At 39.0% G+C, this 25,278-nt stretch overlaps 1 protein-coding gene across 17 annotated transcripts in view; it reads left to right on the top strand.

The window, feature by feature from the left end:
* The window catches only part of ATG7 (autophagy related 7), a 274,642-nt gene that overhangs the window by 142,869 nt on the left and 106,495 nt on the right, over positions 1–25,278 (top strand). For all 17 annotated transcript variants that reach the window (XM_024245298.3, XM_063721876.1, XM_054551709.2 and 14 more), the window contains one exon: positions 13,363–13,485. In XM_024245298.3, coding sequence (XP_024101066.1) covers positions 13,363–13,485 — 123 coding nt within the window. The remainder of the gene's footprint in view (positions 1–13,362; positions 13,486–25,278) is intronic.

Below are 25,278 nucleotides of genomic sequence, written 5' to 3'. Positions count from 1 at the left end.
TATGGATGTGATGGTTTATATTGATTTTCAAATGTTGAACCAGGCTTGTGCACCTGGGATAAATCCTACATGATCGTGGCATATAATTCTTTTTATATACAGTCATGTGTTGCTTAATGATGGGGATACATTCTGAGAAATGTGTTTGGTGATTTCATTGTTGTATGAACATCGTAAAGTGTCCTTATACAAACCGTGACAGCCTAAGCCTACTGCACACCTAGGCTATATGGTATAGCTGGTTGCTCCTAGGCTGCAAGCCTGTACGGTATGTAACTGTAACGAACACTGTAGACAACTATAACACAACGGTAAGTACTTGTGTATCTAAATGTATCTCAATATAGAAAAAGTACAGTAAAAGTATGGTATAAAAGATTTTTTTTTAATGGTACACCTGTGCAGAATACTACCATAAATGGAGTTTGTAGGGCTGGAAGTTGCTCTGGGTGAGTCAGTAGTGAGTGACTGTGAAGGTCTAGGACATTTTGTAAACCACTGTAGCCTTGATAAACAATACTAAACCTTAAAAAACATTTTTCTGTCTTCAGTAATAAATTACCTTTAGCTTACTGTAACCTTTTTCACTTTATAAATGTTTTGATTAAGAACTTTTTTTACTCTTTTGTAATAACACCTAGCTTAAAACACAAACGAATTGTACAGCCATACAAAAACATTTTTTCTTTATATCCTTATCCTATACACTTTTTCCTTTAAAAATTTTTATTTTATTATTTAAACTTTTTTGTTAAAAACTAAGACACAACATACACATTAGCCTAAGCCTACACAGGGTCAGGATCATCAGTATCACTGCCTTCCACCTCTACATCGTGATCCACTGGAAGGTCTTCAGGGGCAATAACATGCATAGAGCTGTCATCTCTTACGATAGCAATGCCTTCTTCTGGAATGCAGTTAACTTTTTTTTAATAAGTAGAAGGATTACACTTTGCTAAAATAATGCTAACATGTATAGTATAGTAAATACATAAACTGATAAAATAGTTGATTATCAAGTATTATGTACTATATATAATTGTACGTGGTATCCTTTTATAGTACGGGCAGCACAGTAGTTTATTTACACCAGCATCACCACAAACATGGAAGTAATGTGTTGCACTATGACATTGTGATGGCTACAGCTTCACTAGGGATTAAGAATTTTTCGGCTCCATTATAATCTGTGGGACCACTATTGTATATGCAGTTCCTCCTTGACTGAAATGTCATGTGGTGCATGACTGTATCATTGGATTCGATTTGCTAATATTTTAAGATTCTTGCATCTACGTTCATGAGATATATTGGTCTGTAGTTTTCTAGTAATGTCTTTATCTGGCTTTGGTATTAGGGTGATGCTGGCCTTATAGAATGAATTAGGAAGTATTCCCTTTGCTTCTGTCTTCTGAAAGAGAGATTGTAGATGATTGGTATAATCTCTTTCTTAAATGTTTGGCAGAATTCCCCCAGTGAGCCTATCTGGGCCTGGTGCTTTCTGTTTGGGAAGGTTATTAATTATTGATTCAATTTATTTTATAGAAATAGGCCTGTTTAGAATTTCCATTTTTTTCTTATTTGAGGTTTGGTGGATTCTGTCTTTAAATAATTGGTTCGATTCATTTAGTTTATCAAATTTCTAGATACGGAGTTGTTGATAGTATTCTTTTATTATCCTTTCCATCAATACAGATCTCATAGACATGAAAAGGATAATAAAGGAATACTATCACTAAAAAGCGATTCTCTCTTTTTATCTTAGTCTAATTGGAGGCTTATCAATTTACCTTGTCAAAGAACTAGCTTTTGGTTTTATTGATTGTTTGTTTCTCCATTGATTTTCTGTTTTCAGTGTCATTGATTTCTCCTCTAGTTTTTATTCTCTTTTCTTCTGCTTACTGTGGATTTAATTTGCTGCTCTTGTTACCTAAAGTGTAAGATCAGATGATTGATTTTAGGTCTTCTTTTCTAATATATTATTTCAGTGATACAGATTTCTCTCTCTAAGCACTGCTTTCCCTGCATCCCATGAATTTTGATACATTGTGTTTTCATTTCTATTTAGTTCAAATATTTAAAATTTCTCTTGAGATTTTTTATTCATGTGTTATTGTTTAACCTTACATATATTGAGATATTCCAATTATCTTTCTGTTGTGAATTTCTGGGTTCCATTGTGGTCTGAGAGCAGACTCTATATGATTTCTATTCCTTTATATTTGTTAAAGTATGTTTTATGGCCCAGAATGTTCCACCTTGGTGAATATTCCATGTGAATGTGAGAAGAATGTGTATCCTGTGGTTGTTGGATGAAATAGAGAGGTGAATTCTATCCAGTTGATTAATAAATAGTGTTTTGAGTTCAAGTGCGTCCTTTTTAACCTTCTGTCTGCTGGATCTTTCTGCTTCTGATAGAGCAGTATTGAAGTCTACAGCTACAAAAGTAGATTCGTCTATTTCTTCTTGCCGTACTGTTAGTTTTTACCTCATGTATTTTGATGCACTGTTGTTAAGTACAATACACATTAAGAACTGTGTCTTACTGGAGAATGGAGCCCTTTATTATTATGTAATGCCCTTCTTTATCTAACATTATTTGCTTTGAAGTCTGTTCTATCTGAAATTAATTCAGATACTTCTACTTACTTTTGATTAGTGTTAGCGTGGCGTATTTTTTTCCATCTACTTTTAATGAATAAATGTCTTTATTTAAATTGGTTTTCTTTTAGATATCATATAATTGGGTTTTATTTCTTGTTCCATTATAATAATCTGCCTTTTAATTGGTACATTCAGATCACTGTGATTATTGATATAATTGGATTAATATCTACCATATTTGTAACTATTTTCCATTTGTCACCTTTGTTCTTTATTGCTATATTTGTCTTCTAGTCCTTTTTCTTGCCTTTTATGGTTTAATTGAGCATTTAAAAAAATTATTTGTGTGTGTGTGTATATGTGTGTGTATATATATATATATATATATATATTTTTTTTTTTTTTTTTTGAGACGGAGTCTTGCTCTGTCACTCAGGCTGGAGTGCAGTGGTGCATCTTGGCTCACTGCAAGCTCTGCCTTCCGGGTTCACGCCATTCTGCTTCAGCCTCCTGAGTAGCTTGGACTACAGGCATCCGCCACCATGCTTGGCTGATTTTTTGTATTCTTTTTAGTAGAGACAGGGTTTCACTGTGTTAGCCAGGATGGTCTCGATCTCCTAACCTCGTTATCCACCCGCCTCGGCCTCCCAAAGTGCTGGGCTTACAGGCATGAGCCACAGCGCCTGGCCTGTATATTTTTTAAGGTAGGGTCTCACTCTGTTGCCCAGGCTGGAGTGCAATCGTGCGATCTCAGCTCACTGCAGCCTCAACCTCCCGGATTTAAGCCATCCTCCCACCGTAGTCTCCCAAGTAGCTGGGACTACAGGCATATGTCACCATACCTGGCTATTTTTTTAATTTATTTATTTTGTAGAGACCTGGTCTACAAAATGTTGCCCAGGCTGGCCTTGAACTCCTGGACTCAAGTGATCCTCCTACCTCAGCCCCCCAAAGTGCTGGGATTACAGGTGTGAGCCACTGTCCCCAACCAACATATTTCAATATGGCTTCTTTTATCTCCCTTTGCAGGAAGCAAAAGAGATTTTTCTCGAGTATTTACTGAGAGAACCTGGTTTAGCTCCTATAAGTAAAACTCACAAAAGCCTGGGGGCCTCCCTATAACTAGGTCCCCCTGGAGTTTTTATCACTGGGACTTGTCCACACCTAGCAATTTGTCAGCTACAGTTTGTTTCTGCTCCAGCCTGTTGTGATTCTCTGTATCCACCTGACTGTCTCTCCAGTTCTGGGAGCAGTGGTGTATTAGTCCGTTTTCACACTACTATCAAGAACTACCTGAAACTGGGTAATTTATAAAGAAAAGAGGTTTAATTGACTCACAGTTCCACATTGCTGGGGAGCCCTCAGGAAACTTACAATTATGGTGGAAGGGGAAGCAAGGCACTTCTTAATGGCGGCAGGAGAAAGAGAGAGCAAAGGGGGAAGTGCCACTTTTAAATCATCAGATCTCATGAGAACTCGATATCACAAGAACAGCATGGGAAACTGCCCCCCTGATCCAATCACCGCCCACCACGTCCCTCCCCTGACACGGGATTACAATTTTAGATGAGATTTAGGTGGGGACACAGAGCCAAAGCATATCAAGTGGTTTCTCCTGTGACCTCACTGAAGTTTTTGAGAAATACATGCATGTGTATTTTTTAAATCATCAAGAGCAAGTAAGTATAATGCTAAACAAGTTAATAGAAACTTCATGTTTCCTCCCCTCTTTGAAAATACATTAGCAATTGTTTTTAGATAGAGTGTACATTTCCTGGAGTCATTGTTTAAGAATAATAGACAAACAAGCTGGGCATGGTGGCTAACACCTGTAATCCCAGCATTTTGGGAGGCCGAGGTGGGTGGATCGCTTGAGGCCAGGAGTTCTGAGACCAGCCTGGGCACCATGGCAAAACCCCATCTCTAACTAACAATACAAAAATTAGCCAGGAATGGTGGTGTGCGCCTGTGATCCCAGCTACTGGAGTGGCTGAGGCAGGAGAATTGCTTGAACCCAGGAGGCAGAGGCTGCAGTGAGCCAAGATCACGCCACTGTACTCCAGCCTGGGCAACAGAGTGAGACTCTGTCTCAAAACAAACAAAAAAAGACACTACAAACCCATTTTGCTTTTCATGAACTGAAAATCATTATATGGTGTTGTCAGGAGGTCTTAGACTCTGTGAAAGGCATTTTCCAGAGAGTTGCCAGAAATTAGAAGGGTGTGGGGGGTGCTGAAATGCCTAGGCAGAGAAGATAGGTTTGATGTAGTAAAGAGTAAGGAGTCACCAAAGTGTCTTAGCAAGGAAATACTCTAAGAATCATGTTTTAAGAAGAGATTCTACCATCTTTGTCCGGGGTGTGTGTGTTCATAGAGAAAACCTAGCCTCCCAAAACAAGCAAGGAAAATCATGGATTATGAAAGGATCTTTCTACTAAAAGAGTCATTATTACTTCTCTATTTTGCAAACTCTCTCAGTACCTTCAGAATATTTACAGCCTTCCACAAATGTAATGTGTAACATTCTCAGGACTATGCATAATGCAGTTCACTTAAGAATTGTGCTATGTTTTACATAGACTGACAGGTTCTTGTTCAAATTCTTTGTGATAACATCTTTTCATTTTCTTTTCTTTTTTGGGTAGTTTTAAATACATTTTCCTTTTTAAGAAGGCTAGGATGTTTGGGGGGAAAAATCCTTGTACTTTTTGTAAGCCACTTACAACACAGATTAACTTCACAGCACATAAAAAGAATACTGGAGAACGCTTACATGATTAAATATGCCCCTAGAGGATTAAGTTTTTCCACATATTTTTAAGCCAATGCTATTAATAATGTTCCAGCATTAAACTTTCTGTACATCCTCATTATGGAGGAGGCCTTTTTATTTTTATTTTTTTCATTCTGCCCTTGCTGGCTGTTAGTTTTTCCATGGTCAGATATGCAGCACTATAAAATTATCTGTGGAAACATACAATCTGAATGTTTAACTGGAGTCTAACAAAATATCATGTCTAGGTCTGTTCCAATTTTTATTCAAAGATGTTGTCAATTTTTCAAGCTTAATTGTTCTTTTGTCTTACTGGAAACCTGGCAGAAGATGGCTATTTACAGGCATATCTTAGATTATGGGGCAGACCACCACAATACAGCTAATATCGCAGTAAATCAAGTCTCACAATTTCTTGGTTTCTCAGTGCATATAAAAGTTATATTTTTACTATACTGTAGTCTATTAAGTGTGCAATAGCATTATGTCTAAAAATATATGCATACCTTAAATAATACAAAATACTTTTTTTTTTTTTTTTGGAGACAGAGTCTTGCTCTGTTGCCCAGGCTGGAGTGCAATGGCGCGATCTCGGCTCACTGCAAGCTCTGCTTCCTGGGTTCATGCCGTTCTCCTGCCTCAGCCTCCTGAGTAGCTGGGATTACAGGTGTGTGCCACTTTGTCCGGCTAATTTTTTGTATTTTTAGTAGAGACAGGGTTTCACTGTGTTAGCCAGGATGGTCTCGATCTCCTGACCTCGTGATCCGCCTGCCTCGGTCTCCCAAAGTGCTGGGATTACAGGCGTGAGCCACCACGCCTGACCACAAAATACTTTTTTTGCTAAAAAAAATGCTAACAATATTGAGCTTCCAGCAAGTTGTAATGTTTTTGCTGGTGGAGGTTCTTGGATTGATATTGATGGTGGCCACCTGATCAGGGTGGTAGTTGCCAAAGGTTGGGGTGGCTGTGACATTTTCTTAGAAAAAGACAAGTTTGTTGCAGCAGTTGGCTTTTCCTTTCAGAAGAGATTTCTCTGTAGCATGCAGTGCTGTTTGATAGCATTTTACCCACAGCAGAACTTCTTTAAAATTGGAGTTGTCCTCTCAAACCCTGCTGCCACTTTATCAACATGATGTTCTAAATCTTTAGTTGTCATTTCAACAATGTTCACAGCATCTTCATCAGGAATAGATTCCATCTAGAAACCACTCTCTTTGCTTACCTGTAAGAAGCAACTCCTCATCTGTTCAAGTTTGATCCTGAGATTGCAGCAATTCAGTCACATCTTCAGGCTCCACTTCTAGTTCCCTTGCTTTTTTCACCACATCTACAGTGACTTACTCTTGAACCCCTCAAAGTCATCCATGAGGGTTGGAATCAACTTCTTTCAAACTCCTTTTGATGTTGATATTTTGACCTCCTTCCATGAGTCACGAATATTCTTACTGGTATCTAGAATGGTGAATCCTTTTCAGAAGGTTTTCAATTTACTCTGATCAGATCCATCACAGAAATCACCCTGTATGGCAGCTATTGCCTTATTAAATGTATTTTTTAAATAATAAGACTTGAAAGTCAAAATTACTCCTTGACACAAGGGCTGCAGAATGGATATTGTCTTAGCAGGCATGAAAACAACATTTATCTCTTTGTACATCTCCATCAGAGCTCCTGGGTGACCAGGTACATTGTCAGTGAGCAGTAATATTTTGAAAGGAACCTTTTTTTCTGAGCAGTAGGTCTCAACAATGGGCTTAAGATATTCAGTAAACCATGCTGTAAACAGATGTGCTGTTACCCAGATTTTGTTGTTTCAGTTATAGAGCACAGGCAGAGTAGATTTAGCATAATTTTTAAGGGCCCTAGGATTTTTAGAATGGTCAGTAAGCATTGGCTTCAACTTAAAAGTCACCAGCTGCTTTGGCCTTGACCAAGAGAGTCAGCCTATTTTTTGAAGCTTTAAAGCCAGGCATTGACTTCTCCTCTGTAGCTACAGAAGTCCTAGGTGGCATATTCTTCCACTAGAAGGCATCTTCTTCCACTAGAAGGCGGTTTCATCTATGTTAAAAATCTGTTGTTTAGCCACATTTCTCAATTTTCTGAGCTAGATTTCATAATAACATGTTGCAGTTTCTACATCAGTACTTGCTGCTTCGCCTCTCACTTTTATGTTATGGAGACAGCTTCTTTCCTTAAACCTCATTAGCCAACCTCTGCTAGCTTCCAGCTGTGCTTCTGTAGCCTCCTCTCTCAGCCTTCATAGAAGTAAAGGGACTTTTAGCTTTGGTCTGGGTTAGGCTTTAGCTTAAGGGGATATTGTGGCTGGTTTGATCTTCTAGATCACTAAAACTTTCTCTGTGGCTCTTTTACTTTATTTTTGTGTGTTCATTGGAGTAGCACTTCTAATTTCCTTCTAGAACTTTCCCTTGGCATTAACAACTTGGCTGTTTGGTGCAAAAGGTTTAGCTTTTTTTAGCATGTCTCAGCTTTTGACATGCCTTCCTCACTATGCTTAATCATTTCTAGTTTTTTTTTTTTTTGGAGACAGAGTCTCACTCCGTTGCCCAGGCTGGAGTGCAGTGGCGCAATCTCAGCTCACTGCAACCTCTGCCTCCTGGGTTTAAGTGATTCTCTTGCCTCAGCCTCCCAAGTAGCTGGGATTACAGGCGTGCGCCACCATGCCCAGCTAATTTTTGTATTTTTAGTAGAGATGGGGTTTCACCATGTTGGCCAGGCTGGTCTTGAACTTCTGACCTCAAGTGATCCACCCACCTTGGCCTCTCAAAGTGCTGGGATTACAAATAGGCATGAGCCACTGTGCCTGGCCTATTTCTAGCTCTTGATTTAAAGTGAGAAATGTGTGACTCTTCCTTTCACTTGGATACTTTGAGGCCATTGTAACTGGCCTACTTTCAGTATTGTTTTGTCGCAGGAAATAGGCCCAAAGACAGGGAGAGAGATGGAGTAATGGCCAGTTGGTGAATCGGTCAGAACACATACAACATTTATCTGTTAAGGTCACCATCTTATATAGGTACAGTTTGCGGTGCCCCAAAACAGTTACAATAGTAACATCAAAGACCACTGATCACAGATCACCACAACAGATATAATAATAATGAAAAAGTTTGAAATATTGTGAGAATTACCAAAATGTGACAAAGAGACACGAAGTGAGCACTTGGTGTTGGAAAAATGGTATTGATTCCTTTGCTTAATGCGGGGTTGCCACAACTTTCAATTTTTTTTTTTTTTTTGTAATCACTAAACACATAGTACTTACCATTTCAAAAAAGATCACTTAATTTCAGTGCACATTTTTTCCTGACGTAACATTCTGGTTTATAAGGAATCTTGTTATTACTGAGGGATTGAGTTATTTATTAAATGCCTTTTTTTTTCCCCCAGGGGTTAGGTTGTCAAATTAATTTCCCATGGCTAATCAGCCTGGGCTTGATTCTACACACGTAATGGTCCTCCACTCCCCGCTCTCTAGGACTTGCAGTCTCTCTGATCCCAACAGCCTGCAGGTCTTTTCTTACCAGCCAGAACTCTTTCCCAGTCCCTTCAGTGGTGCTCACCAGCCCCTCAGTTTCTCTGATCTTAACCTTTTGATCCTTATTCTGCCAGTCCTTCGGCTTAGATGGGTTCTTAATTTCTTTTCTCCCCAAATTTGTATCTTTCTGTCCTGACCAGAGGTGTCAGATTGTTCCACACGGTTTAAATGTGCCAGTCAGCCTCTCTTCTCTGACTCTCTGCACAGCTGGGCCTCAGGGTCACCACTCTTCTCAAGCCCCATAGTCTAACCCTTCTCGGGTCACAGAGGACTTCCTGCCTGCTATCTAGACCCTAGAGCTCCCCTGCCCCCTGTCCCCGGTCCGTTCACTTTTCACTGCTGCAGCTTTGCTCATCCTTCCCTCCTCATTCCTGCCCCTGGTGGAGAGCTGCCCCTCCTTGCCAGTGCCAACCTCTTCATCAGTGCTTTAGAGTTCTGCCTCAGCACTAAACAAAAACACAAACCAACTAAAGATTTTAGTATTTTTATATTAATATTTAAAATTGTCTAATTTTAATAAATGTTAAATAACATTTGGTTTTTAAGAAATATTATTAAATATTTTATACTACAAGGCTACAGTAACCAAAACAGCATGGTACTGGTACCAAAACAGAGATATAGATCAATGGAACAGAACAGAGCCCTCAGAAATAACGCTGCATATCTACAACTATCTGATCTTTGACAAACCTGAGAAAAACAAGCAATGGGGAAAGGATTCCCTATTTAATAAATGGTGCTGGGAAAACTGGCTAGCCATATGTAGAAAGCTGAAACTGGATCCCTTCCTTACACCTTATACAAAAATTAATTCAAGATAGATTAAAGACTTAAACGTTAGACCTAAAACCATAAAAACCCTAGAAGAAAACCTAGGCATTACCATTCAGGACATAGGCATGGGCAAGGACTTCATGTCTAAAACACCAAAAGCGATGGCAACAAAAGCCAAAATTGACAAATGGGATCTAATTAAACTAAAGAGCTTCTGCACAGCAAAAGAAACTACCATCAGAGTGAACAGGCAACCTACAGAATGGGAGAAAATTTTTGCAACCTACTCATCTGACAAAGGGCTAATATCCAGAATCTACAATGAACTCAAATTTACAAGAAAAAAACAACCTCATCAAAAAGTGGACAAAGGATATGAACAGACACTTGTCAAAAGAAGACATTTATGCAGCCAAAAGACACATGAAAAAATGCTCATCATCACTGGCCATCAGAGAAATGCAAATCAAAACCACAGTGAGATACCATCTCACACCAGTTAGAATGGCAATCATTAAAAAGTCAGGAAACAACAGGTGCTGGAGAGGATGTGGAGAAATAGGAACACTTTTACACTGTTGGTGGGACTGTAAACTAGTTCAACCATTGTGGAAGTCAGTGTGGCGATTCCTCAGGGATCTAGAACTTAGAAATACCATTTGACCCAGCCATCCCATTACTGGGTATATACCCAAAGGACTATAAATCATGCTGCTATAAAGACACATGCACACGTATGTTTATTGTGGCACTATTCACAATAGCAAAGACTTGGAACCAACCCAAATGTCCAACAGTGATAGACTGTATTAAGAAAATGTGGCACATATACACCATGGAATACTATGCAGCCATAAAAAATGATGAGTTCATGTCCTTTGTAGGGACATGGATGAAATTGGAAATCATCATTCTCAGTAAACTATCACAAGGACAAAAAACCAAACACCGCATGTTCTCACTCATAGATGGGAATTGAACAATGAGAACACATGGACACAGGAAGGGGAACATCACATTCTGGGGACTGTTGTGGGGTTGGAGGAGGGGGGAGGGATAACATTAGGAGATATGCCTAATGCTAAATGGCGAGTTAATGGGTGCAGCACACCAGCATGGCACATGTATACATATATAACTAACCTGCACATTGTGCACATGTACCCTAAAACTTAAAGTATAATAAAAAAAAAAGAAATATTATTAAATATTTAACGTTAATAAATATTGTTTATTAACATTAAATAAAGGTGGGAGGATCACCTGAACCCAGGAGGTTGAGGCTGCAGTAAGCTATAATTGTGCCACTGCACTCCAGCCTAGGTGACAGAGCAAGACTGTCACCAAGGAAAAAAACACTGTTTGCAGCAACAAAAGTTAGAAAGCACTACCCTTTAACAGAGAGCTGATTAAGTTATGGTGTATTTATTATCAGTGGCAATTAAATAATTTTAATTTTAACAAATATTAATTTTTAATATTAAATATTTAAAAACCTTATTTTAATAAATATTGAATAATTAGTAACACATGCACATGGATTTAAAAGTTAAAGTAGTATAAAATAATCTACAGAGGCCACTATTTGATGTCAGTTTGTGTGTATATGCATTCTGCCAGAGATATTCTTCCATAGATGATACATGCATAATCAAGTATGTACATCCATGCATTTCTTCTTCCTGTCTCCTCCTTCCACTCTTTGAACACAAATACTATCTATACACAGTCTAGATATTGCTTTTTAAATATATTGCTATGTTTTGGAAAACAATTTGTGTCAGTACTATAGACCTGCCTCATTCTTTTAATGGATACAAAATATGCCTTTTTTTTTGTTTTTGAAGACTCTGTCACCCAGGTTGGAGTGCAGTGGCATGATCATAACTCATTGCAGCCTCAACCTCCTGAGTTCAGGTGATCCTCCCACTTCAGCTTCCCAAGTAGCTGGAATTACAGGTGCACTCCACCACGCCTGGCTAATCTTTAAATTTTATTGTGGAGATGAGGTCTCACTATGTTGCCCAGGCTGGTCCTGAACTCTTAAGCTCAAGCAGTCCTCCTGCGTTGGCCACCCAAAGTGCTAGGATTACAGGCGTGAGTCATCGTGCCTGGCCCAAACAGTGTTTCAGTAAGCATCCTTACAACATAAGTCTTTGTGCCCATGTACAGCTTTATCAGTATGAAGTCTTAAAAGTGGAATTGCTGGATTAAAGGGTGCCTGCATTTTCATCTTCTGAAAAGAAAAAAATTCTAGTATTATTACTGTTTTGGTCTGTTTATGCATTGTTGATTTCTTAGATATGTCTTCAATGTCTGCTATCTTTTTAAAGCATTCATCTCTTTATTTCTTGTGAGTTCCCAGAGAATTTCTGAGGCATTCTGGTTCAGCGTTCTATGTTTCACAGTCCCTGTGATCACTGAATTCCTAAATGTGATACTCATTGTTTCTAAGAACTCTTTACTGTTCTCATATTCTCCTCTCAAGTGTATAGGCCTTTTATTTCTTAACTTTCTATGTAAGGATAACATATACCCAAAAAAACACACAAATCATCTGTTCAACTTAATGAATTCTCAAAAAGTACACCTTATGTAACCAATGGTTAGGTAAATAAATTATTACCAGCACCTTGGAATATCCCTTGTGCGCCTTACAGTCTGTCTATGGGTAGCCACTATCTTTTCTTTTACACCACAGATTCATGTTGCCTATTTCATTTTAATTTTATATAAATGTAATTGTACAGTACATACTGCTTCTCCTTTCTTTTGTGTAACATTATGTTTGAAGGTAGTTTGTTCTCACTGATATATAGTATTCCATTGTATGACTATACCACAATCCATTTGTTCATTCTACTGTTGATGGTCACCTCAGTGGTTTCCAGTTTTGGGCTATCATGAATAGCGCTGCTATGGACATTTTTGTTTGTGTCTTCTGGTGCACATATGTACACATTTTTGTTGGGTGTATATACACATAGAGTAGAATTGCTGCATCATAGGGCATAGAGTCCTGGTTGTTCCACATCCTTGCAAGCACTTGGTATTTTCTTTGTCATTTTAGTCTTTTTGATAGGTGCAAAGTAGTGTTTCATTGTGGTTTCAGTTTTCATATCAACTACTCATGCCATGGAGCCCATTTTCATGTTTATTGGCTCTTTGGATATCCTCTTCTGTGAAGTACCTATTGAAATTTATTTTTCCATTTAAAAATCATTTTTAAAAATATATTTGGCTAGCTCGTATGTCACACTTTTTTGACAAAATCCTTTCTCCCCTCCCTTCTCATTTATCCTTTTAAATTTATTTTCTTGGCTTTTCTCTCACCTGTTCTTTTCTAACCAGTGAACTTTAGAGCCACTAACTAATCCTAACTTCTAGAATTTTTAGTGAATTTGCATGAAATTTATTTTGAGAAAACATTGGTACTCAAACTGGAAGATAATGTTGTTATCATTCTAAGAAGGGAAAAGATGATAAATACTAAGCCGTCCTAGTTTTTTGGCCACTAGATTGCATTATTATTCCCATATTTAATTCTCATTTTAATTTTATTTTTGACAAGAGCTTGTTAGAAGTGAAAGTCTTTTAATTTGCATTTTAAGTCTAGAGCCTCCTTTTTTAAAAATGTAAATGTTTTACAGGTTCTTGATCAATATGAACGAGAAGGATTTAACTTCCTAGCCAAGGTGTTTAATTCTTCACATTCCTTCTTAGAAGACTTGACTGGTCTTACATTGCTGCATCAAGAAACCCAAGCTGCCGAGGTAAGAACAAAACAAGCTTTCTGTAGTGAAGACTGACATGCTTAAAACTATTTGATATTCGCCATAATGGAAAAGGAAGAAAGCAATTAATTTTAATTTTTGTAACTCAGAGCAAATATCACTAAATAAGTCTGCTAGTTACCAGAGAATGAATAACCTTCAGCAAGTGCTGGATACTGATGTGTGTAGGTTGCTGTCCAGTAGGTGCCTAATACACAAAATCACTGTGATAAAGGAAGTATAGGTTGTAGATTTCCAGGCACCTCTTGTCCTTACTGAAGATCTGCATGTATATGACCATTGGAGAGAGTTGGCTTTAACGTCCATATATTAAAATGTAAGTTGGTAAAGACATTGGACTCCAGCTATGTTCTTTAGAAAGAAGGTATTGGACTCTGGCCATGTTCTTCAGAAAGAACATGCCTGGCTTTTTCACGATTTGATCAGTCTTCTTAGACCCTGAACTCCACCATGAAATGGCTTCCCCAGACACAACCTGAGAGAGTTATGCTTTGTTTCTCAGCTAGAATATTTTGCAGATCTTAATTTCCTGGGTCATTGCATCATTTTTTTTTTTTTAAGACTGAGTTTAAGAAAAATTATCAGCCGGGCGAGGTGGCTCACGCCTGTAATCCAAGCACTTTGAGAGGCCAAGGTGGGTGGGTCACAAGGTCAGGAGTTTGAGACCAGCCTGGCCAACATAGTGAAACCCTGTCTCCACTAAAATAAAAAAATTTGGTGGGCATGGTGGCAGGCGTGTGTAATCCCAGCTACTTGGGGGGCTGAGGCAGGAGAATTGCTTGAATCCCGGAGGCAGAGGTTGCAATGAGCCGAGATTGTGCCACTGCACTCCAGTCCGGGCGACAGTGCGAGACTCTGTCTCAAAAAAAAAAAAAAAAAAAATTATTTTGTTTTTCCAAATGCTCGCTGTTCTTAGAAAAGGGAATACTGTGTATGGTGGTAGAGCTATTTGGATCACTTGGCAAAATGTGCAATTCCTCCCAATTGATGAGTGAGATTAAATCAATATCTCTTCCCCTTAGTTACCTGGATAAAGAAGCCATGAGGAGAAATGTAGCTTATGTTGTGTTTCCACAAACTACATAAGGAAAACCTTGACTTCCTGTGTCCTGCAGGGGTAGTGCACTTGCCATTAGTCCTTTTAAGTTGCAATTCTTCCCATCAACTAAAGAGAAATATATAAATTATTTCTAGCTAGGTGGCAAAACTTCCCCCAGCCATCTTGTCAAATGATTGCATGGGTGCAAAGATCTATAAATTCCTCCATAGGTTGCATATCCTCACCATTCAGGGAGGCCCCAAGTTGTCAATGAATAGATGACCAGGCCCAATACTGGACCAGCCAGTGGTGAAAGGGCTGCTGTTTGGAGAGGTGGAGCTAGTGCTGAGTATAGGAAGACCATGTAGAAATACCAAAGTCAGACCCATTGGAGCTTTGAGCAGATTGTGAGATTTTCAGGTACAGCAAGGAGGCAAGATAGTACATCTCTAGTGCTGGACTTACAATTGAAGGCAGTCCTTCTTTAAATTGTTTTGGTGTCCTCTGGGCATTAAACAGATGCAGTCTTCCACTTATGGCCAATAGTTAGAGCCACAAAGAGTCTATTTCAAGTTTCAGGAGATGAATGGCATCTCTGCTGCTCTTTGAGAGACTTTAAGGTATTTTTCCCCTGAATTGTGATTGGGTTCCCAGGCAGGGTTCAGAACATTGTCTTTATTGTCTGCTGTATTATCTTTTAAGCAGTGCTGTACTGCCTGATGGTATGGAAGAGGTAACACAGATGTTTGTAAACATGCAGTCATTTGATGGCTTAAGGAAGTTTTGCCACCCAGCTAGAAGTAATTTACGTATTTGTTAGCTAGAAGAATTTCAACTTGAAATTGACCCAGTTTTTCACTCTTTAAAACAGAGCAGATGCTAGAATAGTGGGTAGGTTTCTAGATTTAACCTGGTTTATCTTACATTTTAGTTGGTCAAACCTTAATGGCTTTTTCAAAGAGTTAGAGAAAGTTTAAAAGCAATAGTGACTAAATAGGTGGTGGAGCAGAAGGGAGCATGGTTTCATCCACGAGCCTGAGTTTTCTTTTTGAATTTTCCTCTACTAAATTATATCTTTAGTTTTGGAATCATACGTCACGTCAAATTTTAGATTAGAGATGGTAAACTGTTTGGCCTATGAGCCAGATATGGCTTGCAGGTATGTATTTTTTGGCCTGCCCTGTATGTTAAATTCTGAATAAAGCCATCGTTTAAAAATCACAAGTTTTAGGCTGGGCGTGGTGGCTCACAGCTGTAATCCTAGCACTTTGGGAGGCCGAGGGGGACAGATCACCTGAGGTCAGGAGTTCGAGACCAGCCTGGCCAACATGGTGAAACCCCGTCTCTACTAAAAATGCAAAAATTAGTCGGGCATGGTGGTGCATGCCTGTAATCCCAGTTACTCGGGAGGCTGAGGCAGGAGAGTGACTTGAACCCGGGAAGCAAAGGTTGCAGTGAACCAAGATTGCGCCACTGCACTCCAGCCTGGGCAACAGAGCAAGACTCCATCTCAAAAAAAAAAAAAAAAAAAAAATCACAGGAGGGTCTGAGTTTTCCCATTTCCAACTTTGAAAAATCAGATCCGGGAACTCCAGACATGCATCTCTTAATAGTGATGGTTAGCTACTGCCACGAAGCAAAGTTTATAGATAATGCACTTTATATAAAATTAAAATGTATTACAAAATATTCTGGGCTGGGCACGGTGGCTCATGCCTCTAATCCTAGCACTTTGGGAGGCCAAGGCTGGCGGGGTGCCTGAGCTCAGGAGTTTGAGACCAGCCTGGGCAACACGGTGGAACCCCATCTCTACTAAAAATACAAAAAACTAGCCCGGCATGGCAGCGTGCGCCTGTAGTCCCAGCTACTCAGGGACGAGGCAGGAGAATTGCTTGAACCAGGGAGGCAGAGGTTGCAGTGAGCTGAAATCACACCACTGAATTCCAGCCTGGGTGACAGAGCGAGACTCTGTCTCAGGAAAGGAAAAAAAAAAATTCTGTGAAAAGGGAATCTTCCTTCTATACATGTCCCTTAGCTCCTCAGTTCCTTTCCTGGAGACAAACACTGTTGTTACTTTTCTGCCCAGAGATATTCTTTAGGTTATATTCTTTATTTAGATGATGCCCTTTAGTAGGTGACCCTTAACAGGTATTTGAGTTTATAACCCCTGTCTTCAAAAAGGATCATTATTTTTCTTAACTCTGAATAGGACTGTGTTTTAAGATAAGGTTTGAAATACAGTACTTAGTAGAGGACCTCATAGCAACAAAAATTACTGTTCTAACTACATCATTTTATATTTGAAAAATGTGTGCGTATAAGCAAAATATATAAATATATGTTAAAATATATATATATCTTTACATATATCTGTGTAAAAGTAGTGTTTTGATTTACATACTTGATTCTCAATGCATTTACAGGTGGTCAGTAATAGAAACACAAAATTCTTCATTCTACGTAGAAAGGTCTCCACTTACTTATTTTAGCAACACAATCAAGATGCTAAATTAATTCTCATTTTGGGTTAACTATTTCCATCAATCAACATTGGAATTGCAAACGATTCAACTAGATAATTATATGTGACATTACCATTATATACTTTGTTTATAAAATATGTGTTTAAAAAATATACTGAACATCTTTTGAAAATCTGATACCAAGCACTGTGCTAGTAACTGAATACAGAAGTTAATGAGACACTGACTTTCAAGGGCTCGTAGTCTAGTGTGAGAAGCTGACATGTAAATAGTGAGCTCTAATGCGATAAAAAATGTTTTAGTCATTTGTATATTAAGTGCTGAGAGAGCAGTTACTTCTGCCTAGGGGAATAGGGATGTCAAGAAAAGCTTCACAGGAAGAGAACAAATATTTCACTTAGTTTTAAAGGATGACTAGACTATTTTTAAAAATAAAAGTTGGATTTTGGCAGAGAAAGAGTAGAGAAGGGAAGGGCAAGAAGCCTAGGGCGTTCTAGACTGAATAACGGTCTCTGAGGCCAAGTCTTTAGTGTATTACTCAAAATCATGAGTAGTGTGATGTACTTGGAGCCAGAGTTACCTGAAGTCAACATAATGTTTTTTAATAACAGCTTTATTGAGTTAATAATTCACATACCATAAAACACACCATTTTGGCTGGGCGCAGTGGCTCACGCCTGTAATCCCAGCACTTTGGGAGGCCGAAGTGGGTGGATCACTTGAGGTCAGGAGTTTGAGACCAGCCTAGCCAACATGGCGAAACCTTGTCTCTACTAAAAATACAAAATTAGCTGGCTGTGGTGGCATGTACCTGTAATCCCAGCTACTTGGGAGGCTGAGGCAGGAGAATCACTTGAACCCGGGAGGTGGAGGCTGCAGTGAGCTGAGATCATGCTGTTGCACTCCAGCCTGCAAGGGCGGGGGGGGGATAAACAACCACCACACACAACACACACACACACACACACACACACACACACACACACACACACACACACACACACACACACACACACACCCCTTTTTAAAGTGTGCAGTTCAGTGGTTTTTAGTATATTCACAGACTTGTGCAACCATTACCACTCTCTCAGTTTAGAAAATTTTCATCCCCCCCACCCAAAACAAACTCTGAACCTATTAAATGGTCACTCCCTGTTCCCTCCTCCTTCCAGCCCCTGGCAACCACTAATCTTCTTTCTGTCTGTAAGGATTTTTCTATTCTGGACACATCACATAAATTATCCTTTGTGTCTGGCATCCTCTATTTAGCACAATGTTTTTAAGGTTTATTCATGTTGTAGCAAGGTACGTAATTGTTTTTCATTTAAAGAAAAAGTCTCAATGCTATTACAATTTTCCATATTCTTTGCACCTGTGGTCTGTCTCCCTAAATATAGCCCCTTTATGAAGGAAGAGTGCCAAGCTGATCCAACTAGAGACTACAAATTCCTTTATATTCTATATTTATATAGAAAGGGGCACATAGTAATGAATTGGAAGCCATATCCAAGCTAGAATCATCTAGATTTAGTGCGATTGACTAATGCAACCCAATTTTTTGCGCTCATCCCCTGTCCATCAGATACCTGAAAATGATTGCAATCATTTTAAACTAGGTTACTAGAATAATCATACTGCTGTTGAGGTTAGCAGGCAAATTACCAAGTTAGTTTTTATTGGAGGAGAGGTCAATGTGCGAGGGTGCATAGTGGAGACTGGGGACCAGGCTGACAAAGATGAATTGTTTTAGGTAGTGATGACTTGATGACTTTGAGGTAATGGGATAAGTGAGTGAAAATGACTGGTTGGCATTGGAGATGGGATGGAGATGGAGCTTGGAGAAAAAGAATAGCACTAGTCAATGGATTTAGCTAGACAAAGGAGATTTACTCTATTCCATTTAGCACAGTGAGGAGAGGCTAGAGAGCTAGGATGCAATAAAAAAAAGTTTAATGAGAATATCTCAAGTTATAGATTAAAAATTTTAAATACCACATAAATGCCATTTGCCTTTGCTAATGTTACATTTTTATGAAGAAGGAGCCTTGCATAAGAATGATATAATGGACTTTGGGGACTTGAGGGAGAAGCTTGGGAGGGGGGTAAAGGATAAAAGACATATTGGGTGCTGTGTACACTGCTTGGGTGACAAGTGGACTAAAATCTCAGAAATCACCACTAAAGAACTTATCTGTATAACCAAAAATCACCTCTACCCCAGAAACTATTGAAATAAAAAAAAAAAAAAAAGAAGGGGACTTGGACAGATAGCCATATTCTTTGCCAAATTATAGTTAACATTCTGCTCATGGGGGATTAGGAGGTTTAATGGAAGAAAGGCCCCACTCAGTTTTCTCCCCTCTTAAAATGTTGCCTTGTGAATTAGGGAATTTCGCATAAAGCTCTAACCTTTACTTCCAAGGCCTTTACTGAGAATGGGTTTGGATACTTGGAGATTGATCCTGACTCTCTGTCCCTCCTAGATCTTTATTTATCCTATTTGGAACCCAGGGAAATGGCCTTAAAGTTGATGAACCACAGGGTGTCCAAGTCATGGAGCTATTGAGGTTCTCACCAAGTATCTTTTAAATTGCTGCATTTGGGATGGGCGCAGTGGCTTACACCTGAAATCCCAGCACTTTGGGAGGCTGAGTTGGTAGGATTGCTTGGGTCTGGGAGTTTAAGGCCAGCCTGGGCAAGATGGTGAGCCTCTGTCTCTATTTAAGAAAATTAGAAATTAGCCAGGCATGGTGGCACACCAGCTACTTATAATGCTGAGGCAGGAGGATCACTTGAGCCCAGGAGTTTGCGGCAGATAGTGAGCTATGATTGTGCCACTGTACTCCAGCCTGGGTGACAGAGCAAGACCCTGTCTCTTATTTAAAAAAAAAAAAGCTGCGTTTGTTGAAGAAATGCTCAGTCTAAATCAAACGTATGAACACCTTAGCCATGTTGCCAAAAATTTGCTGTGACTTACCTTCTTAGAGTTATTTCTCATCCTATGAGTAGAATAAGTATCAGTTCACATGTATTTATTTGTTCCAACTGTGGGTTCAACATCATACTATGAGAAATGCCAGAATATTTTCGAACTGAATCTAACTAGAGATAAGACTAATTTATAAAAGAGTTAATAGAACAAGCTGTATTGGTATATCCCTGAGAAATTCAAATTCCTAAGTCCCTTTACCCAATTTCCCTGAAATACTTCATTCCTATTCGTGAAAGTTTGCACGTTCCATGATTCCTGGATTAATTTTAGGCTGTTTTACTTCCTTGCCTTGACCATATTGTCAGTATTTGATGTTGTACCATGCAGTTATGATTTCAGGGTTGCAATTACAGTGCACCATTAATATAATTTGCATTTTGTCAAGGTTCTACTAAATAGAACTTCCTTTCTGCAGATTTGAGGATTAATGAATGATCATCTAAAAAGAAAGTTTAGCAACAACCATAACGTAGGCTATAAAATCATAAACAGACCAGCAGAAATGAACAGGGCTGAGCTGATTAATTGATTATGAATTAAAATGTAGATTGTGATTCATTCACTGTAGAACTCAGAATTCTAGAAAATGCCCATTTCTCTCATAGCCAAAAAGTCATATGAAAAACATTACGGTCATGTGATATGACTTCATTGGCACAGCAATTTACTATTCAGCAAAGTAAATAACACAATTAACAAGTGTTTCTGCTGGGCCTTTTGCACTTACACTGAGATTTTGGCCTCTCCCCCACACAGCTGGTTTTGATTTGGTTCCTGTGGAATATTTTTTTTTGTTTTGTTTTGCATTTAACAACAGTCAGATATTTATGTACAGCTTCATCAAGAGCCTCTGATGACAAATATGCCTTTGGAGGCCAGTAGAAGCTGTGGGAAACCCCCGTGTCAGCACTCAGACCTGTTTCCAGTGGAGAGAAATCGCTCTGGGGACTGAACTAGCCTGCTCATGAATCCAGTTCCCTTTTCCCAGAGCGTTCTGCTAGCTCACTTGCAACCCGCGCTGGCCATCCTGGGACTGTGCCCTGCCTTGATTTTTCCTTATGAAGCAATCCCTCAAGACACAGCCTTGGCTCTCTCTCCTGAGTGAGGGAGGAAAGGCAGAAACAGGCAGAAAGCCATTTACTTCTTAGATTGGAAACTAGAGCCTGGTTTTTGAAATAAAGCTTGGCAGTGTCTCACTTATAACTTACTTTATAAAATGTGTACCTTTTATTTGCTGTCAGAGTTATCTACATGAATTTGAGATGTTTGGATAAATTGTTATTAGGGAAAGTTGCAATTGGAGAATAGACAATGAAGTCTGGGCAGAGTTCCCCACCCTTTGGAAAAGAGTCTCAGATGGTATAATCCGCTTGGAGAAGTCTTAAGGGAGAAAGAAGGGGGGAAATCATAAATGCTAAAAGCAAAGCAAAGACAGCTAATATTAGGAAATAGAACATGGGAATCCAGTCCTTACATTGTACTCCTGGTTCCGCCAGTGTTCTCATGAATGACCTTGGATGAATCCTTCAGTGTTCTGTGCATGCTTCCCCACTTAAAATGAGAGAATTGAATCATGTGAAATTCTTTTTTTTAAGCCTCCTTTCTAGAAAAAAATGAAATGCTTTTCAACTCTAATTTAGTGATTTTGATTCAAATATATCATGTATAACCAAAAAGGAAAAAGATGGACAATTTTTACATAAAAGTGTTTAAAAATATATCAAAGTACTTACTTTTTATACATTTTATAAATATTCTTTGGTATCTATTATATCTATCTACCATTGCCAGAAACAACTTTTGCAGATTTTGAGATTTACATCTACTTTGAGCCTTAATAGAACATTGCTTATACTTTGTATTGATGTGTGTCACTGTACGTATAAATCTAAAATGGTATAATTCAGCCTAATAATTTACCTTCTTCACCAGACTCGGTGCCACTTTTGACTTCTTTATAAACTCAAACTCACCCTGGCCGTAATTGGGTATGTTCACGAAACATGCTACTCACTACCTCTCAGTACAGCTTCCAAAGATGAGTTCCAAAGCCCTCTTACTTTAATAGCATCCTTAGAATGCTGAATGTGTAATAACAGGGGAGTTTCTTTAATAATCAGCCATATTACATTAGAATACTCATAAAGTGTATGAGTAATCCGAATCCTGGCCTGGTCAGAAGGTCTGAGTTCATACCCCAGCTCCCACACATTGCCAGGACTGCCATGTTCCTCTGTGTGGGCCGTGTCAGGCAGGACCATGTGCAGCAGTCATGTGAGACCTTGGGTTATTTACTTCATTGACCTTCGTTTCCATCATTTTATAGGACATGATTAATAATTCCTACTCCTCACAATTACCATATTAAGAAAGCACCTTACAAAAGAAAAAAACTGGACTCCATCAAAATTTTAAACTTTGTTCTTCAAAGGACATAATCAAGAATATGAAAAAGTGGGCCACAGTATAAGAGAGAACAGCATTTTGCAAATCATACCTGATAAGGTTCTGATATCTAGAATATAGAGGGAACTCTAAGCTGGGTGTGGTGGCATGTGCCTATAGTCCCAGCTGCTTGGGAGGCTGGGGTGAGTGCATCGTTTGAGCCCAGGAGCTGGAGACTAGCCTGGGCAGCACAGTGAGAACCCATCTCTAAAAACAACAAAACCCAGAATATATAGGGAACTCTTACAACTTAATAATATAAAGACATAGAACTCAATTAAAAATGGGCATTAGATTTAAAACAACATTTCTCCAAAGAAGATATACAGATAATCACATGATATCATAATCAAATAAGATGCCCAACATCAATAGCCATTGGGAAAATGAAAATTGAAACTACTGTGAGATGGCATTCATACCCAGTAAGATGGCTATAATCAAAATGACAACATCCAGTGTTTATGAAGATGTAGGGAAATTAGAAGCCTCCTACCTACTAGTGGGAGTGTCAAATTTTGCAGCCACTTTGGAAAACTGTTTAGCAGTTCCTTGAAAAATTAAACATAGAATTACCATGTGACCCAGGAATTGTATCCCTAGATATATAGCCAAGGCTACTCTGGACACCCTGCCTATAGGGTAGCCCTGTTCCACAAGGAGCAGTACCAAAAATTGTATATGTGTGTGTGTGTGTGTGTATAAATATAGCCCAGAGAAATGAAAATGTGCACACAAAAAATGTACACAAATGCTCGTAACACCATTATTTATTCATAATTGTCAAAAAGTGGAAACAATGCAGATGTTCATTAGCTGATGAATGCATGAATAAAATGTCAGCTATCACACTGGAATAATGGAGTATTCAGCAATAATAAGGAAGTACTAATACATGCTATAGTATGGATGAACATTGAAAACGTTATGCTAAGTGAAGAAGCCAGTCACAAAAGGACACATTTTGTAGGATCTCGTTTATGTGAAGTGTCCAGAGTTTTAAAATCCATGTAGTCAGAAAGTAGATTAATGGTTGTCAGCAGGTGGGGATGGGGGATTAGGGGAAAATCAGTGGCTACTTAAAGATAAGTGTTTCCTTTCAAGGTAATGAAATGTTCTAATCTTAGATAGTGATGATGGTTGCACAACGGTAAATATACTAAAACCATTGAATTCTATACTCTGAATGGATGAATCATATGGTGTGTGAATTATCAATACAGATGTTTAAAAAGCAAGCCAAAAAGTGCCCATAGTTGGGGCATTTTGTTTCTCCTTCCCTCTCTCCTTTCTCTGGTTCTCTCTGCATGCAGTGTTGATTTTCTGTCTGTGACAGGCTGTCGTAGGATGTTAGCTCATTGTTTTTAGGAATGCATTTTCTGTAGATTATGACAAGGATCTCTTCCGTTTTTATTGGGCCTCAGTTTTCAAAGCCTTAGTCTCTGTGCACCTCCTTTAGCCTTTTCTTATGCTATGGATAGCCTGTAAACCCTGGGGGAAGAGATGGAGGGGCCTACCAACCAAATGCCTCCCCTCTGTGCTTGCTGTGGGGAGAGAAAGCCACAGTTGGCTCCATCCATAGAAGACATCGCAGATAAAGGGGTTAAGGGAAGATGAGAGCACTTTGCTTTCTACTTGTGTAAGTTTAAGCAGGTGTTTAGAGGATCTAAATCCCAACCTGGATCTGAATTTTTAAAATTTCCCTGTTTACCACACGATTTTTCCCCCAAGAATTTTTAGCTTGAAAATTCCCAAATATACCAGAAAGTTGAATGAAAAGTACAGTGGATACCCACATACCTCCTACCTGGATCCAGCAATTAACATTTTGCCACATGTGGTTTATCTCTCTGTGTATGTGCATGCACTCCCCCCACATCTTATCACAGTTCACATATACACTTGCTCGTTTTCTCTTTTAAACCATTTGAAAGCAAATTTTATATACAGTGGCACCTCACCCCTAAATTTTAGCATGAATCTGCTAAGAATACAGACATTCTCTGATGTAAACAGAGTACCATCATCACAGAACAACAAAGAATAATTCCAGAATACCACCTAAAATCCAGTACATGTCCGAATTTTCCCAGAAATGCACAGGATTTTAAACTATTGTTTGCTTTTTCCTCAAATTGGTAATGTTATACTTAGAGTTTTTTCCAATAATACTTAAGCACTTAATACTTTATCACCAAGTGATATCCACTTGAGCATATCTTTTTAATTCCCTTGACACCCTTACGTTCCTCTCTAAATGGGGAGACACAATTACCCTATTAGGCAACATGCCCCTGAGGTCCTGCTGCTCCAGCAGGCCTCTTCTAGGTGAGCATCTTCTCTGGGTGTCACCAGGGCATCCTGGTCTGATTGAAGCAGCCCTGAGAGCCAACCAGCCCTGAGCAGTGGTTCCCACCCATCCTCCATCCAGGGTCCCCAATGGTGGAGGCTTTTAAGGAGGTAGGAATGGGACTATGAAGGCTATTTTCAATATTTTGAAAAGTCAGACAGGAATAAAACATTTAGGACTTGAAAAGATTTCATTGACCAACTAAACTATCAAGATTTTAGCTGGGCATGGTGGCTTGTACCTGTAGTCCCAGCTACTTGGGAGGCTGAGGTGGGAGGATCGCTTGAACCCAGGAGGTGGAGGTTGCAGTGAGCCAAGATTGTACCACTGTACTCCAGCCTGGGAGACAGAGGAAGACCTTGTCTTAACTAAAACAAAACAAAAATAAAGTTTTTTTTTGTTCTTTTTAAACTAAATTCTGTTGTCTCAGAATGGAATGGCATACTGTTATCTGACCTGGCCA

Source organism: Pongo abelii, chromosome 2 (genome assembly GCF_028885655.2).
Source record: "Pongo abelii isolate AG06213 chromosome 2, NHGRI_mPonAbe1-v2.0_pri, whole genome shotgun sequence".
Taxonomy (NCBI): domain Eukaryota; kingdom Metazoa; phylum Chordata; class Mammalia; order Primates; family Hominidae; genus Pongo; species Pongo abelii.
This window is presented reverse-complemented; position numbering and strand designations above follow the sequence as displayed.